Source organism: Aspergillus caelatus (assembly GCF_009193585.1).
Source record: "Aspergillus caelatus strain CBS 763.97 unplaced genomic scaffold BDV27scaffold_43, whole genome shotgun sequence".
NCBI classification, from domain to species: Eukaryota; Fungi; Ascomycota; class Eurotiomycetes; order Eurotiales; family Aspergillaceae; genus Aspergillus; species Aspergillus caelatus.
This window is the reverse complement of record NW_022475306.1, coordinates 124,250-140,405: the sequence shown is the minus strand read 5'-3', so window position 1 is coordinate 140,405 and position 16,156 is coordinate 124,250. Positions and strand designations below refer to the sequence as shown.

Below are 16,156 nucleotides of genomic sequence, written 5' to 3'. Positions count from 1 at the left end.
TTCAATGATCTTATGTTTGTTGTGTACAGTGTACACAGTATGTATGATTCGGATTATGTACGGAGTACCGTCACCAATGAATCCCAGTTCGATACTACTCTATCAGCTACCCTCATTCCCGTACTCCCATAGAGAACCAGGAAAACGATGATTTTATTTTATTTTTAGTATTATTAATATTCTTTGGGAGAAAAAAAAAATAAAAATAAAAGAAGAAGAAAGAGGCCAGTGATTCTCCACTCAACCCGTCTTCAGTTCGTATACAATTTCAAGACCCAGACTATATAGCAAGCAGTCTCTTACCAACCCAACAAATAGTTAGGGGTGGGTTCCTACCTAATACAGACACTTGCCCAACTTGGAAGCATCGAATAACTTCAGCTAAAGGCCTAAGCGAAGACAGCCGGCTTCCTCGCCACGAAGGGATCTACTCACGACTCACGCATGATCGGTACTTGACTACAGGAAATGCCCATGCATAACACACGCTAGCGATTGATCGACAAAAACAGGCGAGATGAAGGACAAAATCCCAGTTTAAAATTAAAATAGACTCGAGGATCCGATCCCATGGATCGTGCACTGTTGGTTCAGGAAGCTGTGGCAAATTCCCCTTCCACCTTACGAGTCAGAATATCCTCTGGAAGGCTCGCTAAGAAAACCGTTCTGCACCAAGGGATACAATGCCTCTGCCAGTGAAGACGCATTGACAAGTGACTAGCTACATGAGTATCCAGTAGAACTAAGGTCGGAACAACCTAGGCCGTTCTTCGGCATAGGGCACCTCGGTTTCGACCGAGCCAATCAGTGTCGGTTTCCTCTCTTGCAGCAATGGAAGAAAGAGAGATCCATGACGCTTGGGCTTGAGGGTGGCTGAGTTACATCTTCTTCCTCATGCTCTACCTCTCCCTACTCTTTGTATTATTATTATTATTATTATTATTATTATTATTATTACTACTACTACTACTACTACTACTACTACTACTACCGGAGCAGGATCAGCGACGACAACCTTTAAACCCACGATTTCACATTATTGTCATTATGTTCTTTGCTCACCCCGTGTATGTAATCCCCTCCAAAAGCATTCAACCACTTCGTAAAAGCCCGTGAAGTGCCAAGACATTATCGATACCAGAGTAGAAAAAAAAAAAAAAAAAAAAGGAAGCTGGAAGCTATCTACTGCGAAATAGAACCGTTCATAGAAGAGATAGCGAGCCTTTCCAAGGATAAAGAAAAACCATTTAGGGGTACCACGAATAAAGAGGTGCAGATGATTAAAGTATGCGGATAATAGGAGAAAGGACTAGGGTTAGGGAACTAAAAAGTGGTTTTCAGTAGATAGGCCTGCCTTCGTCCCATCGACGAGGCTGTGCTGAATCCGGAGAATGGGCGTGGTTGTCCATCGGCTGACGGCTTTGCTCATGAGGCGAGGCCGACAAATGCAGGTTGCTGCTGTCACGCGGCCGTGTCGTAGATCCGTCAATGTCTCCACGAACACTGCCTATGCCGCCAATCCATTCCCATACGCGAGCAACATCACCACCACGACCCTCTCGCACGGCAGCTCGAATGTTGGCATTCCCTTCAACGACACTGCGAACCCGTCGCCATAGTTCTTCACGCCGACTACCACGCAATTCAGATCGAAGGACGTCGTCGCGCAATTGTCCAATTGGAATATAAGGCTCACGGGCTTCGCCGCGAGCATGCAAAGCGGCCTGTGTCGCAAGGCGATCGAGCGTGGTGGCTACTAGTTCGGGGACTCGTGCCATATCAGACCGGCGAGCAAGGACTCTTGAGCGTGCATACATCACGGCGCATGCACAGATGGCTAGAACTGAAAGAGGGAGTCGATACGCGACGAGAGAGAGTCGGACGTAGCGGCGGAAGGCGCACGTAAGGGGGAGCCGACTGACTGATGTCGAGGTGAGGGTGACGACAGAAGATGGTCTGTAATAGTAGTGTCGCCTCTGTTAGTTCCGTATACACGTCAGAAACCATAATCCTCTGGCGCTAGCCTAGAAACCCGCCTGTTGTGGGGACAATATATCGAAAGAAAAGAGCGACTTACGTCTTGGTTTGGCTAATTACCTCTTCCCTGCCGAGGATTTCACCCAACGCCCCCTTCCATAGATCATCGAACTCGGAATCGCTCATTCCTTTCCGGCGTTTTCTTCCTACTTCCTGCTTCAAGTCTGGCTCACTGATCTCTGGCCCTTCTACTCCTTGACCACCATCTGCGAGTTCCCCGCATTCCCATTTGGCTCTTCTGTCACGCAGCTCCTCCACAGCTTTATCAGCAACAGCCTTGACGCGCCGCGCTTTCTCACTGTCAGGCTCGCAAGTCGGAGGCAGGGGAACTAAGCCTCCCAGAGATAAAGGATGCGCCTTCAGAATAAAGTCATGCTCGCAGAGTGCTTCGAAGTTGGGATAGCAGAATGCATGGGCAGGGCAAGGTTCACATTGGGGTTCCAAGACGTTTGCCCACTCAGGAATCCTAGTCTCGGCCAATGACCAAGTGGGCTTTCCGATGCCGCAGAATCCAATCTCAATCTTCTCTTTACGCCACCAAACACTAAATCCAGCAAGCAACAGTAGGATAACGACCCAAGGAGCTGCGCGACTCGTTGAGCCTTGATTTTGTTGTCGGTTCGGGGCAGGGGGGTACCACAAGTCCGCCTGCTCCCTTTCTAATGCAAGTTGTTCTTCCGGTGTGAATTCTTCGCCAGCACTGAGCTCACTCTCGTCGTCATCATCCGACATAGATTCGAGTTGCCTGCGCGGTGATTTCAACTTCGAGATGGGGAATTGGAAGGAAGATCGCCTGGATACAGTAGCGCCGTCTTCTTGTTTAATGAACGCATCAGACTTTCTAGCGCGCAGGCCCTGGTCCAAAGCAGGGCTCTCAGTCGGGAGTAGCGATCCACTTTTTCGCTTTTTCTCGGACCACGGGGCAGGAGAACTGCCACTCTGGAACGGGTTGTCATAGGTAAAAACGCTCTCCTCCTTAGGCTCTTCTTTTATTAACCGTGCCATGGGCTCTGGCTCAGTCGATGGTGTCATCTCGCTTCTTCGTAGTCTTCTAGCAGTCGATTTTCGGGGAGTAACGGTGTCTGCGGCGATTGGTGTTGCAGGAGTGTCATGATGATATTGATTTTCTGACGCGCGAAGGCGCTTCGACTCTGATCTCGGTGCTGTGCGTCTAGAAATTGTGGACGGAGTGGCAGGAATGTTTCTATCATCAACGTCGGCGGTCGAGGCTCGCGTACTCATCCTCGACCGTCCTCGCCTCCCACCAGTTACCGTTGAGACCGTCGAAGGTGTTGGTGGGGGCGGCATTGAATCTCTGCCGTCATCCTCTCGTTGATCATTGAATTCACTCACTACCGATGTCGCGCGACTTCCCATATCTGTAATCCCCTCACTCGTTCGCCTCACTCGCTCTCGATCCCGCAGTAATCTCCTCGCCTGAGGTAGAACCTCATCCTCCAGAATTCGTATAAGCTGCGCCTTCTTCGCAGAGGCCGGATATGGAATATCATGGCTGACTAGAATGGACCGTAAACGTGGTACTGTCAGTGAATTAAGGTCGAAATCAGGCGAGAGATAGTCCAAGTCATCCGCCATGGTGGAAATTGGTGGTTGCGACGATCACCACAGCAAATTCTTACTGATAATGAACTGCAGGTGAGTGATGGATTTCATCTAAATCTTCACGAAATAGACGTTAGTTGTTTGAAATTCGTCAAATGACAGGTTGGCACACGTTGAAATTTATGGTATCCAGGGCAACAGAGCGGGGCCGAACACGAAATGGCCACTTAAGTAGTGGTAGGAAACAAAGACGATTGTAACAACAAGACGAAAGGTTGAATATGGCTTAGTGTGCCTCGTAGTCGAGGAAAAGCGTTGGGATTTTCTTACACACTCCCAGAAAGAATGGAATAGGAGTCGGCGTATGATGAACCGCGGTTGACGAAAGACTCAATCAAACAACAAAACAAAAAAGCTAAAACACCCGTGACTGACGGGTGCCTTAGGCAACAATTACCTCCACGTGCACAGATGCATACTTACCATAGTTCACTACTGGTAGTACTAGTAAGTCGACATGCAATACAGGGAACAAAACATACATAATGTTAAGCTCCAATACTGTGATTGGAACTGTAGGAGATCTACATGATTCTTATGGTGCGCCGAGGCTGCCAGGCCATACTACAAAGTAGGTAGCACAGGGAGACAATCCGATACGTAACGTTAGCAAATATAGCTGTAGCTCAGCCAAGGTGCAATGCAATTGGATGTGAAACCAGTTCATTCATCATGTCTGTACTGACATATCGACTGATATTGAAAGTGGAACAAAGTACAGGAAGCGCAATATCCACCTTAGCTCCTGTCCATGCTTCTGAACACTGAACATCCAACCAACCCATGCGGCGCCGTTGAGCAGTACACAAAAACGAGAGAAAAAGAAAAGGTAAAATTAGATACTGTAGATAAGAGGTGCGAGATGCAAGTAGGCAGACCATTAATTGTTCGCGTCATCGGCTGAGATGCTCATGCGAACAAAAGACGACGATGCAGAACTGTTGCTGTCTTCGAGAGACGCTGTGTAACTCGGACTTCTACCAGTGATGCCAGCAGCACTGACAGCAATTTGCTCTTTGAGGGCCCTGTATTCTGCAAGTTGGGTCTGTAACTCCTGTAACACGTCTCTGATCGGCATGGCATGATCATTGAGTCGGTCGTGCGGTCTGAACGGCCGTAGCATGTTCCGAATTGCAAGCGTATTGACAGTCATTTCAATGCGAGTCACTTGTTGTTCAACCAAGCTGACCACGGTCGAGTCAGCAAGCTCTCCCCCATGATTTTTAACGACATTGAAGAGGGACACATTGGGCTCTTTTAGTCGGGCTTCGCCCGGATACTCTAGAGCGCCACAGAGTCTTTCTAAGCGGAGGGTAATCTCCCAGAGGCGCCAGATAAGATCCGTTTGGATTTCTAGCTGGGAGTGCTTGCTAATGGTTGTTGGGACATTCTTGTCACTTGTTGCATCTTTCTGCATGATACTTAATCGTCCCGATAGAGTGTGAGGGTAGATCAGGTAAAGCGGCTCAGGGTTCTCAAGACCTTTCAGCTTCCGTTCTCCCTGATCTTTGATCACGAAACCAAGACTGTTAAGTTGTTGGAGCTCGCGACGGATGTTATACCCAAGGTTATCCACAGCATACCCCTCTTCTGAACCAGTCGACGCAGCACGCTCGCTATCTGCAAACACCTCCAGATTGCGTTGAATATCGCTCATGAAATCCGAGGACACGAAGATCTGCCCACCATCTGCAACAGCGGAGATACGAGAGGCGCGGTTCACCATCGGCCCAAAGTAGTCCATGCGGTTAGTAACGGGGTCCTTTTCACAGACGGGCTCGCCCCAATGTATACCCATACGGACAGAAAGTCCCCGGAAAATAATATTATTGTCCATATCGTACTCAACCTGACACTGAGATTGTTCGAGAATTTCCGTCGGCCATTCTGCTTCTAGGAGCTGCATTTGACAGTTGAAGCACCAAAGCAAGGCAGCTGTAGTTGTGGAAAAGGCAACCATAAAAGCATCTCCTTCTGTCTTGACTTCGTACCCACCAATGATTCCAAGCTGTCGACGAAGTATATCATTATGGATTTGTATGGCAGAACGCATTGCATCGGGGCAGGTCTCCCAAAGGCTAGTTGACCCTTTAATATCGGTAAAGATAATAGCCAATTCTCCTACAGGGGCATCCACAAATTCAAAGCGAGCAAGTCTGGAATCTCCAGGCATGTCGCGCGGCTTCTTCGTGCGTTTTGAGGTGGGAAGGATTTGTTGTTCCTCAAGCATACCCGTAGAAACACTCGCATTTCTGAGCTTGCTCTGTCTGTCTCGCTTCTTTAGATCCCCAACGCCAAGGATCATAACCATGAGCTTGTTGTTGGCACCAAACGAGATAGCCAGGTCCCGTATTTTTTGAGCTGCGACCATTAGATCTCTCCTCTCAGCCCTTGTTACATCGACAACCAGGTCTGGCGTTACGTAGTCCCATAATTCCCTTGACGCCAAGATTATCATCTCATCCTGCTCAGTTAAATTGACATGCATAGTATGAGGAGCCGCGATGACGGCGGGCATCAAATGAAAATGCCCAAAGGATCTCGACACAGGAAGGACATCGTTAAGCTTGCCCTGGCGAGAGACATAACCCCCAGCAGCACGAATCCTTGCTCTCTCATGAGGTTCGGCGGGGTCGTGTGTTCGGGTCAAGTGTCTTAGTGAACCGTCAGATTTAACAAGAATTGCCTGTGCATCTCCTACATTGGCGACGAAAAGATCCATGTTATGGAGATACAGCACAGTTGCAACTCCGCCGGTTTCAATGTCGTCTTTGGTAAGACGCAAGCCCTTCTGGTCAGGTGCGTCATCATATCGCTGGACGTTTTTGTCATTAAGAGATTTGTAACAATAGCCTGCCATATTTTTGTTCAACGCTAAGAACGCACGTCGCAATGCATCCAACGGCGTCTCCTGCATATCTCGCCGCAGTCGGCGCAACTCAGTGGAAAAGGTGCGAAGGAAGTTTTCGTGCATAAACTTCGCGACCTTAGAACCTCCAGTGGACTGACTTGTTCCATCAAACATCCCCACGACCGTTTCCACATTGTCCGGCTTCAATCGTGGCACTATCATATCAAAAATTGATAGATGGTCACTTTTACCAAGAAAGTCGGCCATACCATAAGCAAGAAAGCCGGCTAGTGACGCAGATGTTCTCACACGGCGGTCTTCATTTTCCTCAGGGATAGTGGAGGTTGTAAGCGTGACATCCATCAGTCCCAGCACGCGAAGATAAGTAAGGGAATTGAAATCAGTCAAGTCTGTTTCGTTAGTGTTCGGTGGCCCCTGCAACGGAGAACCATGCGGTTTGATCTCCAGGCGCTTGTTCCCGGAAAAATTAAGATACTTCAAGTTTCGGTTCCAGTTCCAATTCCAGTCATAGGGCCAATTAGAAACATTGTACTTTAACGAGTTGCTCCCGACATCCAAAATGGAAAGCTTGCTGACTTTGCACAGTTCTGCCGGTAGAACTTGGAACCGATTTGCATTGATATTAAGGATCTTGAGCTGGCTACCTTCTTCGAGGTCGTCCGAAGGAAGTGATGTTAGCTCATTACCGGAAAGGTAAAGCTCAGTCAAATTGGACCAACGTTTCAGCAGCCCCTGAGGCAGCTCGGTCAGCTCATTGTACGAAAGGTTTACGACGCGCAGCTCTGTAAGTAACGATAATTCGCGGAAAACGTCATCTTCCAGCCGATTATCGGCCAGGTATAAATTCCTCAGCGATCCGCCAAAGGTTTGATTAGAGAGATTTGAAAAACTCGAGTCTTTCCTAGAAGCTGGACTCCCTTCATTCAGCGACCTCGACGCTGTGGAGACTTTTCTGCCGCCTTGGCTTAGGGACGACGCGACCGAGGGCTTTCGGTACCCTCCGCTGCCGTTTGGTGAGCCTCCAGTGCTAAGAATGCTGCCTGAGGTTTGGCTTGGACGACGGCCTTCTTGATCGTCAGCTGCTAGGTCTTCGTAGTTTGTTGGTGTAGAAGTTCCTGGAGTGCCAGGCACCGGTTCGCCAGGGAGCTGAGGCATCGGGGTACCATGCTTTGGAAAACTGTCTAATACGTTGGATGACACATTGAGTGTCTCCAGTTTGTTGCAGTTCCAAAGCTCGGGGGGCAATCGGCTCAGGTTGCACTCTCTAAGGTTGAGGTATCTGAGCTCGGTGAGACACCCAAATGTGGGAGGAAGCGCGTCGAGTGGGTTCTTGATCATGCTGAAGTGCTCAAGTTTACGGAGTTTGCCGATGTGGGACGACATGGACACGAAATGATTCTTGTCAAGTATTAGTTTGGTCAAATTTGGTACATTCTCAAACAGGGTGTCCCGAAGCTGGACCAGCTTTGCGGAAGCTATATTGAGCAATGTAAGGGTGGGCATCGGAGCATCAATGTCAAACTGAGTAATCGGGCAATGGTCAAGAAGCAATGTTCGCAGCTTCGGGAATGAGCCTTTGAACTTCGAAATCGCGTTGTGACCAACGTGCAACTGCTCCAAGCGCGGCACATACGATAGGTTGTCAATATTGGTTATTTCGTTGAACCTCGCGTCAATCTCCTTCACGTTCACGAGATCTTTGAACGATTCGTCCAAGGCGCCCCTCAATACGTTGTTTGTCATCCAAAGGCGCTCAAGGGTCGACAAGTTTCCAATGGAAGGCAGCTCGGCAATATTGTTGAAGCTAATATCGAGATCCACTAGGCTCTTGAGATTGCAAAGGAAATCAGGGAAAACCCGGAAATTGTTCGAGGATAAGTTCAAACTCCTCAAATAGGCAAAGTTTCCGAAGTAGCTTGGAAGGCCTGTAAGCTTATTATTAGATAATTTTATGCTGACAAGACCTTGAAGTTTATCAAGGCCGGCATGATCGAGCTGTTCTAGATAGTTGTTCGAGACGTCAAGGTAAGTCAACCGACTCGCGAGGCCGAAACTGGCAGGCAAACGGGGGGCCTCATTCCCTATGAACTTGAGCTCTCGGAGATTGATGCAACCTTGAATGAAATCTTTCGGGACATCGAGAGACATGTTTTTCGACAAATTCAGGGAGATAATCTCTGCGGCTTTGCCGTAGAGGGTGATGGGGATGGTGACAAGACCTTTGCCCGAAAGATCCACATGGCTAAACTTCTGATTGCGGTTGAAGCCTGGTTCGCCGCCCTGGAGACTAGTCAAACCGCTTAGCTTAGTTGGAAGGAAGGTGAAACGTAGGACATAGCTATGGTCCTCTCGACCAATTTCCTCGAGCCTATCTTTTGTAGTATAGCCGATTTGTTCAAGCATTTGTTTCTGCATAAGGATTGGCTTTTCCGTCGGATCAAGCTGCCTGGTTAAATCATTCTTTCGCATAACGATTTCATAATTGTTAAGGTGATCTGTAAGGAAAGACTTCCGGCCAAGTATGACCAAGATATCGGCGACGGTGGCATTTAACCCTGTTGATAGCGTGGCGAAAGTGGAGTCTATACGGAACACTCGTATGAAATAAGGAGCGCCTTCAGGTTCGGGTATAGTCCGAGCAGCCTCTGCATCTCCGCTTGGAAATGCAGCACTACTGTCCTCACCATGCCTTCTGACATGCCAGCTGTCCGGAGCATCCCAGTGCCCAGTGGGTTGGCCATCACGGCTCTTCCCCTCCTCGTGTAGCTTCGAGTTTCCATCGACTGGCTGGGTTCTGTCAGCTGCTGGCTGCGGGGATCGTTTCCGAACAATGCCTTCCATATGCGAAAGGTCTGTATCAAGCTCATACATGCCCTCCTGCTCTTCCGCTGGTTTGGTATCTCTCAAGGGCGTGTCGGTACCCAACACACGGCGACCGCGTAATTTGGCGGAACTAATAGCCAGGCCCCTGCCATCTTTTTTCCGATCGGATTCATCTCCAGTTTTGGGAGTCGAGGTACCTTCCAGGCTTCCTTGCCGTCCCCTCCTCGCGGGGGAGACATCTCGTCGCGCAAGTTTTGAGGTGCTTTTTGTGGCCTCCTGTACCCCCTTAGCTCCAGGGAAATGTTTCAAAGGGCCATGAGCCTTGGGTCGACGAATCTTGTCCAGGATCGATCGTTTGTTAGGCAGTTGTGTCCCTGGAGAGCTTTGGCCCTGTTCCCGGGAGTGCGCGCTCTGCATACTCGGCGTGGGGCTAGTAGAGCGCACAAGAGTCGAAGTTGAGTTCATCGCTGAGTTATTGAGGCTGTTGGCGCGCAGACCGATACCAAAATCATCACGCCCTGTCGTGGGACGGCTTGGATACTCTGCCATATCGTCGGTGGTGGTTGATTTCTCTTCTTTGCTTCGAGAATGACGATGTCCACTAAACTGTCGTCCTGTTTGGTTTCTCTGTGGGCCTCTTGCCATCTGGGCAGCAGCCCGGCGACCATCAGCCCCTATGGGAGCTTCACGAACGGGGGCTTCACCGTACTGTGGAATGTCCTAGAGAGTAAGGAGCATTAACATTCGTCGAGACTGTATCGATGACAGCGAGATGCGAAAATGTATAGATACGATAATACGCAAAAGACAACCAGAACTTACATTGAAGCTTTGGAATACCCAAGGGGTAATTTCACTAGAAGGAAGCGGGGCTCGGGGTCTAGGCCGTTGTGGTGAAGATTCCCCAATGAGTCTCTGTGGTGGGCTTCGTGCGCCATCCGAGTTGGCCCTTTCGCGAAATATATGGTGCTCGCTAAGTGACGATTTCTTTGTGGGGTGCTGGATGCCGTTGTCGGACTCCAACTTTGAATCTCCTGGCATGTACTCTTCCCCAAAGAACCCCTTCAGTTTTTTCCGGAATCGCCCACCTGTACTAGACTTAGACCCTTGACTACTAATAGTAGTGGCGCTAGCAACGGATGGTCTCCGATGATCCCCATTATAGTCAAGCTCTAGAGGCTCACTCGCGTAGGTGCGACTTGTTCCAGGACGAAAGGAAGTCGACGCTGGCGACGCTTCATGCTCTGAAAGGTCCTGGAAGAGCGTACCATTCCCATCTCCAGGCGCCATTTTGGGCGAAGAAGAATATGAGGCATTCGGGTCTTGCTGAAAATAATCCACTTCATCGGAATTCGGACATGACAGTCGGGGACTCGAACTGAAGGTTGGCGGAGGACCTGGTTCATCTGGTCCTATAGCGGCTGAGGATTTTCGGTGACCTGTGAAACCCGAATCCTTACGTTTATCTGTCGGGGACACGTCCGGAGAGGGCCAAGTGAAATTTGACGTTGATAAGTCATGAGCTCCCAAGGTCGGCGGCTGCTTTCGACCCTGCGAATTAGATCTGAATAGAATCAGTACTGCTATTTAACGCGAGATCCTCCTTGACATCGCGGCACGCTGTTACAGCCGAATCATAGGCGCGGACAAAAACATTAAATGAACTTGTAGATTGATTTTACAATGAGTGAGGGGTAGGGGTCGAAACATGAAACAAAAGGCTGTCGAGGGCACATATTGCCAGAATGCCGCCGTAGAAGAAAAGAAAACTAAGAAGCTATTCTGAGTCTTCTTCAAATAGGCAGGTGGAAGAGAATACTCCGCCAATGTCAATGCAATAGAGATCGGAAATATGCACCAACAAAAGTCGTTCAGACGCGCAACACATAACGTTTCTTCTCAATGCCACCCGCAATATTGGATGGCAGCTAAGAAGGGGAAAAGAGAGGGGGGAATAGAGAGAGGGAGAAGGCGGGGTAAGGACAGAAGAGATAATGACATGAAGATGAGGCACAAGTGAAAAGATAAGTCATTCTTACCTGTCCACTTTCGCGAACCCAGAGAATGGGGAAATAAGACGGCCATTCAACATAGCATGATTTCGCTGGTACCGATTGGTTTGGTTGTCTTTGACTGTCTCCTGAGACAGCCAGCTGTTTCCTCCAGAGCTCTCCGAGCTACGCCTCCCTTCCGGGAGGTCGCCACCCTGGAAAGACATGTTTCAAAGTACCCCAAATATTCCGGTGCCGTCGAGAAAGAAGTGGCCGGTCGGCGCAGTATTCGCAGCGTCAAACGAGGAGCACCATCAATGATTGTCACCGGAGGGGGGAGGGATTATGGCGAGAAGTAAAGGAAACGGACTATCGTAGAACGTCGTGCGATAAAGCGCGAGTTGATCCGAAAGAAGGCGGTCGACTGGAAAAGTGTATGGAGGATAGTGAGCTTATGCAGCGCAGTGTAAAGCTATATCAATGGAAGCGAAGCAGAGGAATGTTGATTCAAGTACAAAGGGAGGAACGTAATTCGAGAAAGACTATCACTATATCACTGGAAAAGCGACCGTCGTTGCACGGAGTTTTAGCGTCGGGCGCGGCGGGTGCTTCATGCTCTGGGAGACGAGCGGTAGTAGTCAAGAATCGCCATCGCACATTCTGGGAGAGCAACCCAAAAACGCATGATACGAAGCACAGACGAAGGAATTAGAAGAGAATATGCGACATGTAAGGAGATTTGCAGGTAGAAAGAGTGGGCGAGGATTTCGTAATCAACGGGAAACGGTGGTGATAGTATGGTCGTAGGTTAGTAGTATTAATGGTCGTGGTGGTGACTACGCTACGTCGTTGAGGCTCTGGCCACAAGACGGCGCTAAACCGGAGAAAGTGACTGCTATACTCCGGAGTAAGTTACTAACTACCTTTCTGCCAGAGATTACCACCTTACCCTCTCCCAAAGTCATTTCCTCCTTAAGTACACTCAACATGCAGGATATTTTTCACCTTCTCGGCTGGTGTTACATGGTCTTCACTTTCGATTCTATACCTAAATTAAAAGTTGTATAGTTCAATCTTATCTTCATTGTCAACAAAGCGAAAAATAAATAAATAAATAAATAACGATAATAAAAATCAAAGGTAAAATAAAATAAACAAAACAAAACAGGACACAAAGAACTATGACATATCAATTTTGTGGTTTTTCAGGAAGATTGAGTTCCGTCAACCCGCTTTGGTCATTTTACGAGGGGGGTGGATGTAGAAGGTATGGTCCGTGAGAATGTCTGTGCTGATCTTGGTGCGATTAGATAGTAGAGAGATCTAGGAGGCATGCAGGTGGTGACCGTTTGGTACGCATCTATACAAAGAATGAACCTCACCCTCATGTTGACTACGGGTCACCTTATTGGGGAAAGGAGCTCTGTTTCCGTACCTCCTTTGATACCGTCCTATTCAAGTGTATCGTCTGTATTTCATTTGTACCGTACCGAGATACCTAGTAAAGTTTAATAGTACAGAGTACAGTAGCAGCTAATGCTCTGTCACTTGGAATGGTGACGTGACTGAAAACTATACATCGGTGTACGGTATCGGGTACATCCGTCATTACTCCGTACCCTGAGCATTTGCTGGTGCTCTTCCCTGTCATCATCGATCAACAACCAGTTCAGCTGTTAGTAGTACTTCTATTATTGGTCTTGGGGATTTCCTACCTATGGTTTCAATTTGTTAGTTCGCATCTCTTTGGCTTCTGTCACTGACCAATACAGCAATCCCTCCCACGTATATCCACAAGGCAGTTATGATGGGTAACCAACCGCTTTATATTGGCAGTTCTGGGGATGATCATCAGGTGGGCTAGATTTAGTGGTTTAAATTATTGATAAGGGGGGAGTTAATCCATTCTATTTCCCCTTACCTTAGAACTATGACACCAACCTATCTTGCCTTTGCTCTTTCTCTCTCTTTCCCCTCCCCCCACTCTTCTTATTCTATTTCATTTTCTTATCTGCTTATCCTATTCGCCTGTATGATGAAGACGCCTGGTGAATCCTAAATGACAACTGCGCGATTGGACTGTACTATCTTTTTTATATTCTAGACTAAAGACGGGAAAAAAAAAAAAAAAAAAAAAGGAAAAAAAAGAAAAAAACCTTGTACCACATGACTAACGACTGTATCGGAAATTAAAGGGACTGTCTATCTCCCCCCAAACCTCGTGTGTCAATTTCCAGATATGTCAGACACGGAATTACCAAAAATGCACCGGTGGTATTTTTTTAATTCCTCTTCTTAACTCTCACCTAAGTTTTCCGCCTGACCTATTCATGACGTGTCCCCCTTCTCTCAAAGTAACAATATCCATATCAGCCGAGGTCATTTTCTTATTAGTTATAGTATCACCTTTAGAATCTTGACAACCACTACCACCTATGGGAGGAATTTGCCGCCTACCTCGTCTACACTCACGTTAGGGGCCATTCAAACTACTCTGGCACTTTATTTGTTGTAACAAAACCATCGGTTCGGTACATCATGCTTTGCTTTCTCCCAATATGTTGTGGGGCTTGCGGCACTCTCTATACGCGCGAGTGTTCGTTCAGATTAAACTTCATAGATACCATCTTGACGTCCTCACCTGCTACAGACTGAATGAATTCTATGTCTTAGTACGGATAGTTCTATCTTACTTTAACTGGCCTTATCAAAGGTACCTGCTAAAATAAAGATCACGTGTGCCATACGATCGACAACCAAGGTCAAGTAGCCTCTCTTGGCACCTTAAACTATCGACCTGGAAAAGCAGAGCGACTTCCCGAACTGGTAAGATCCTTGGCGGCCTGAACCCAAACAGGATTGAATGACCACTCTACCTCTCCTCTACTAAGAGTTTGATACGAGTTCTCACTTGGTCTATTTCCTTCTTAGTAGATTCTGTAGATTAACTATTAGCAATTGCTTTTAATGGTGTGTTAAGTAGATTTTACCATGTAATAAACCCTCCGGCTGTCAGAGGCATCGAGCTCCCGTAAGTTCGTTGCAACTGCAAATATATATTGCACTTGACACCATTCCTATGTATAGGATTTCAAACACATTTTCGAAGAGCTTCCAACAGTAGTCCTCCGTATCTTTTATGCAGATGGTCAGCAGACAGTAATACAGTCTAAGCAGTCTACAGTGAATGCAACATACTTATAGTTGCATTCTTGATGCTTTACAATTATACCGACTACAGTAACTACATTCCGTAACAATAAACCGTGAATATTATATTGAGTATTTATTCTCTATATTAATATGTGAAGGCTAAGAGTCGTGTGCCCAAGATGTCAATCCACAATATCCCTGAAGTCCAACTAGTATACTCAAACGAATTTCTATCGGCCACACATTCTGATAACGGGAACATGTTATCGTGCTCAGCAACAGGATTCCACCAACTCGCACCTCTAACGGCTCCGAGAGAGGAGTCCTACTAGCCGTCTTACTGACCCAGTCATCAAGTTACATACAGAGATTGTAGCCCAACAATCTTCATAAGGCGCGAATTTGTCCCTATAGCTCCGCCAGTTTTACCCGTCGGCTGTAGGTACTACACATTGTTACTACAATTGTGTCATGTGGATACATTAATATTTCATGAAGTCCGCAGCGGGATTAATATCGGATGGGATAAAACGAAAAGGCGTACCGATAGTTGCAGTTTCGTAACTTGCCTGAAACCTCTGTACGGAATATACCTAGCTATTACGAAACATGAACGTCGCGTGGTTGCGTGTGTAATAGGAATTGGCCCGATTGAGTGTTATGGATGGTTTAGACTTTGATTTAGTATGTATCGGATGTTGAATAGAGATTGACAGATTATTGTCTGGATTGTCGAGATTATAGATATTCTCAACTATTATAGAGACTCGCCGTTACTATGGAAATATATTGAATAGGCTGCATAAGCGAGGTTGTAGTTGAAACTGTATCGACCGGGAAACAAAAAAACACGGAAAAGAAAGACAAAAAAAAAAAAAAAAAAGGTTGAGAAAAGAGACCATAGAATCTAAGTTTGATATAAGAATAGCACAGCAAAGAAACCCCTGCGGTCTAGCCATGGCGTCCAGGGATTGGCACAGTATACATGCAGCGTTAAAAAGAGGGAGGCTGGGGGTGGAGCAGCACGGGCGGCAATGAAACAGGCGACTCTATTATCTTACCTTCCATGTGGCAAATGAATTGCAATAGACAAGTTATTGCCAGGGAGAGATGAGACAATTGCCCCCAGTCGTTGGTCCTGTTCTGTTTGCACAGTAGCACATGGCATGACAGCAACCGTCATCGGCTGGAATGTAAACAGCAGATTGGGTTGCAGCACCGGTATGTGTCGCGCTTCAGCCTAGAATGGAGTATGACTGGTAACGTCAGTCTGATATTGCCGAGCTTATAGTCTGACCTCGATCTCTGCTGCAGGTAAAAACAAACAGAAAGCTATTTCATGGTTCAGGTACCGATATCACAACATGGAAGAATTGATAATTAATATCTCGTCCCTTGTTCGGAGCTGTTGGGACAGCAACCAATCATCAGCGCCCCGCCACAGATCCAGTGGCACAGCTCATGTATGTTAGCCAATGACAGCCACGAAGTTACGTCTCCACCCGTGACCGACAACGCTAACTGCCCGATCGGGCAAGATAATCAAAAAGATTGATGTAAAGCTCAAGCAGAAGAAAAGCGAGGAGGCTGGACGACTCGTAGTACTCTGAAGACCACCGCACTTTCCTTTCTACCTAAACGGACATTTATTTACTTA

The 16,156-nt window shown here is 47.5% G+C and overlaps 2 protein-coding genes across 2 annotated transcripts; both read right to left on the bottom strand.

Annotated features, from left to right (window-relative positions):
* Positions 1-1,161: 1,161 nt before the first annotated feature.
* On the bottom strand, positions 1,162-3,965 carry BDV27DRAFT_124671 (putative sister chromatid separation protein (Src1)). Its single transcript, XM_032066136.1, has 3 exons — positions 3,931-3,965; positions 2,078-3,711; positions 1,162-1,976 (listed from the first exon to the last, which is right to left on the bottom strand). The coding sequence occupies exons 2-3, from the start codon at positions 3,631-3,633 to the stop codon at positions 1,838-1,840; spliced, it is 1,695 nt and encodes a 564-aa protein (XP_031930043.1). The 5' UTR covers positions 3,634-3,711; positions 3,931-3,965; the 3' UTR covers positions 1,162-1,837.
* A 342-nt stretch (positions 3,966-4,307) lies between these two features.
* On the bottom strand, positions 4,308-12,127 carry acyA (adenylate cyclase acyA). Its single transcript, XM_032066135.1, has 3 exons — positions 11,395-12,127; positions 10,178-10,919; positions 4,308-10,075 (listed from the first exon to the last, which is right to left on the bottom strand). Exons 1-3 carry the CDS (start codon positions 11,571-11,573, stop codon positions 4,541-4,543), a joined length of 6,456 nt encoding a protein of 2,151 aa, XP_031930042.1. The 5' UTR covers positions 11,574-12,127; the 3' UTR covers positions 4,308-4,540.
* Between the last annotated feature and the right edge of the window lie 4,029 nt (positions 12,128-16,156).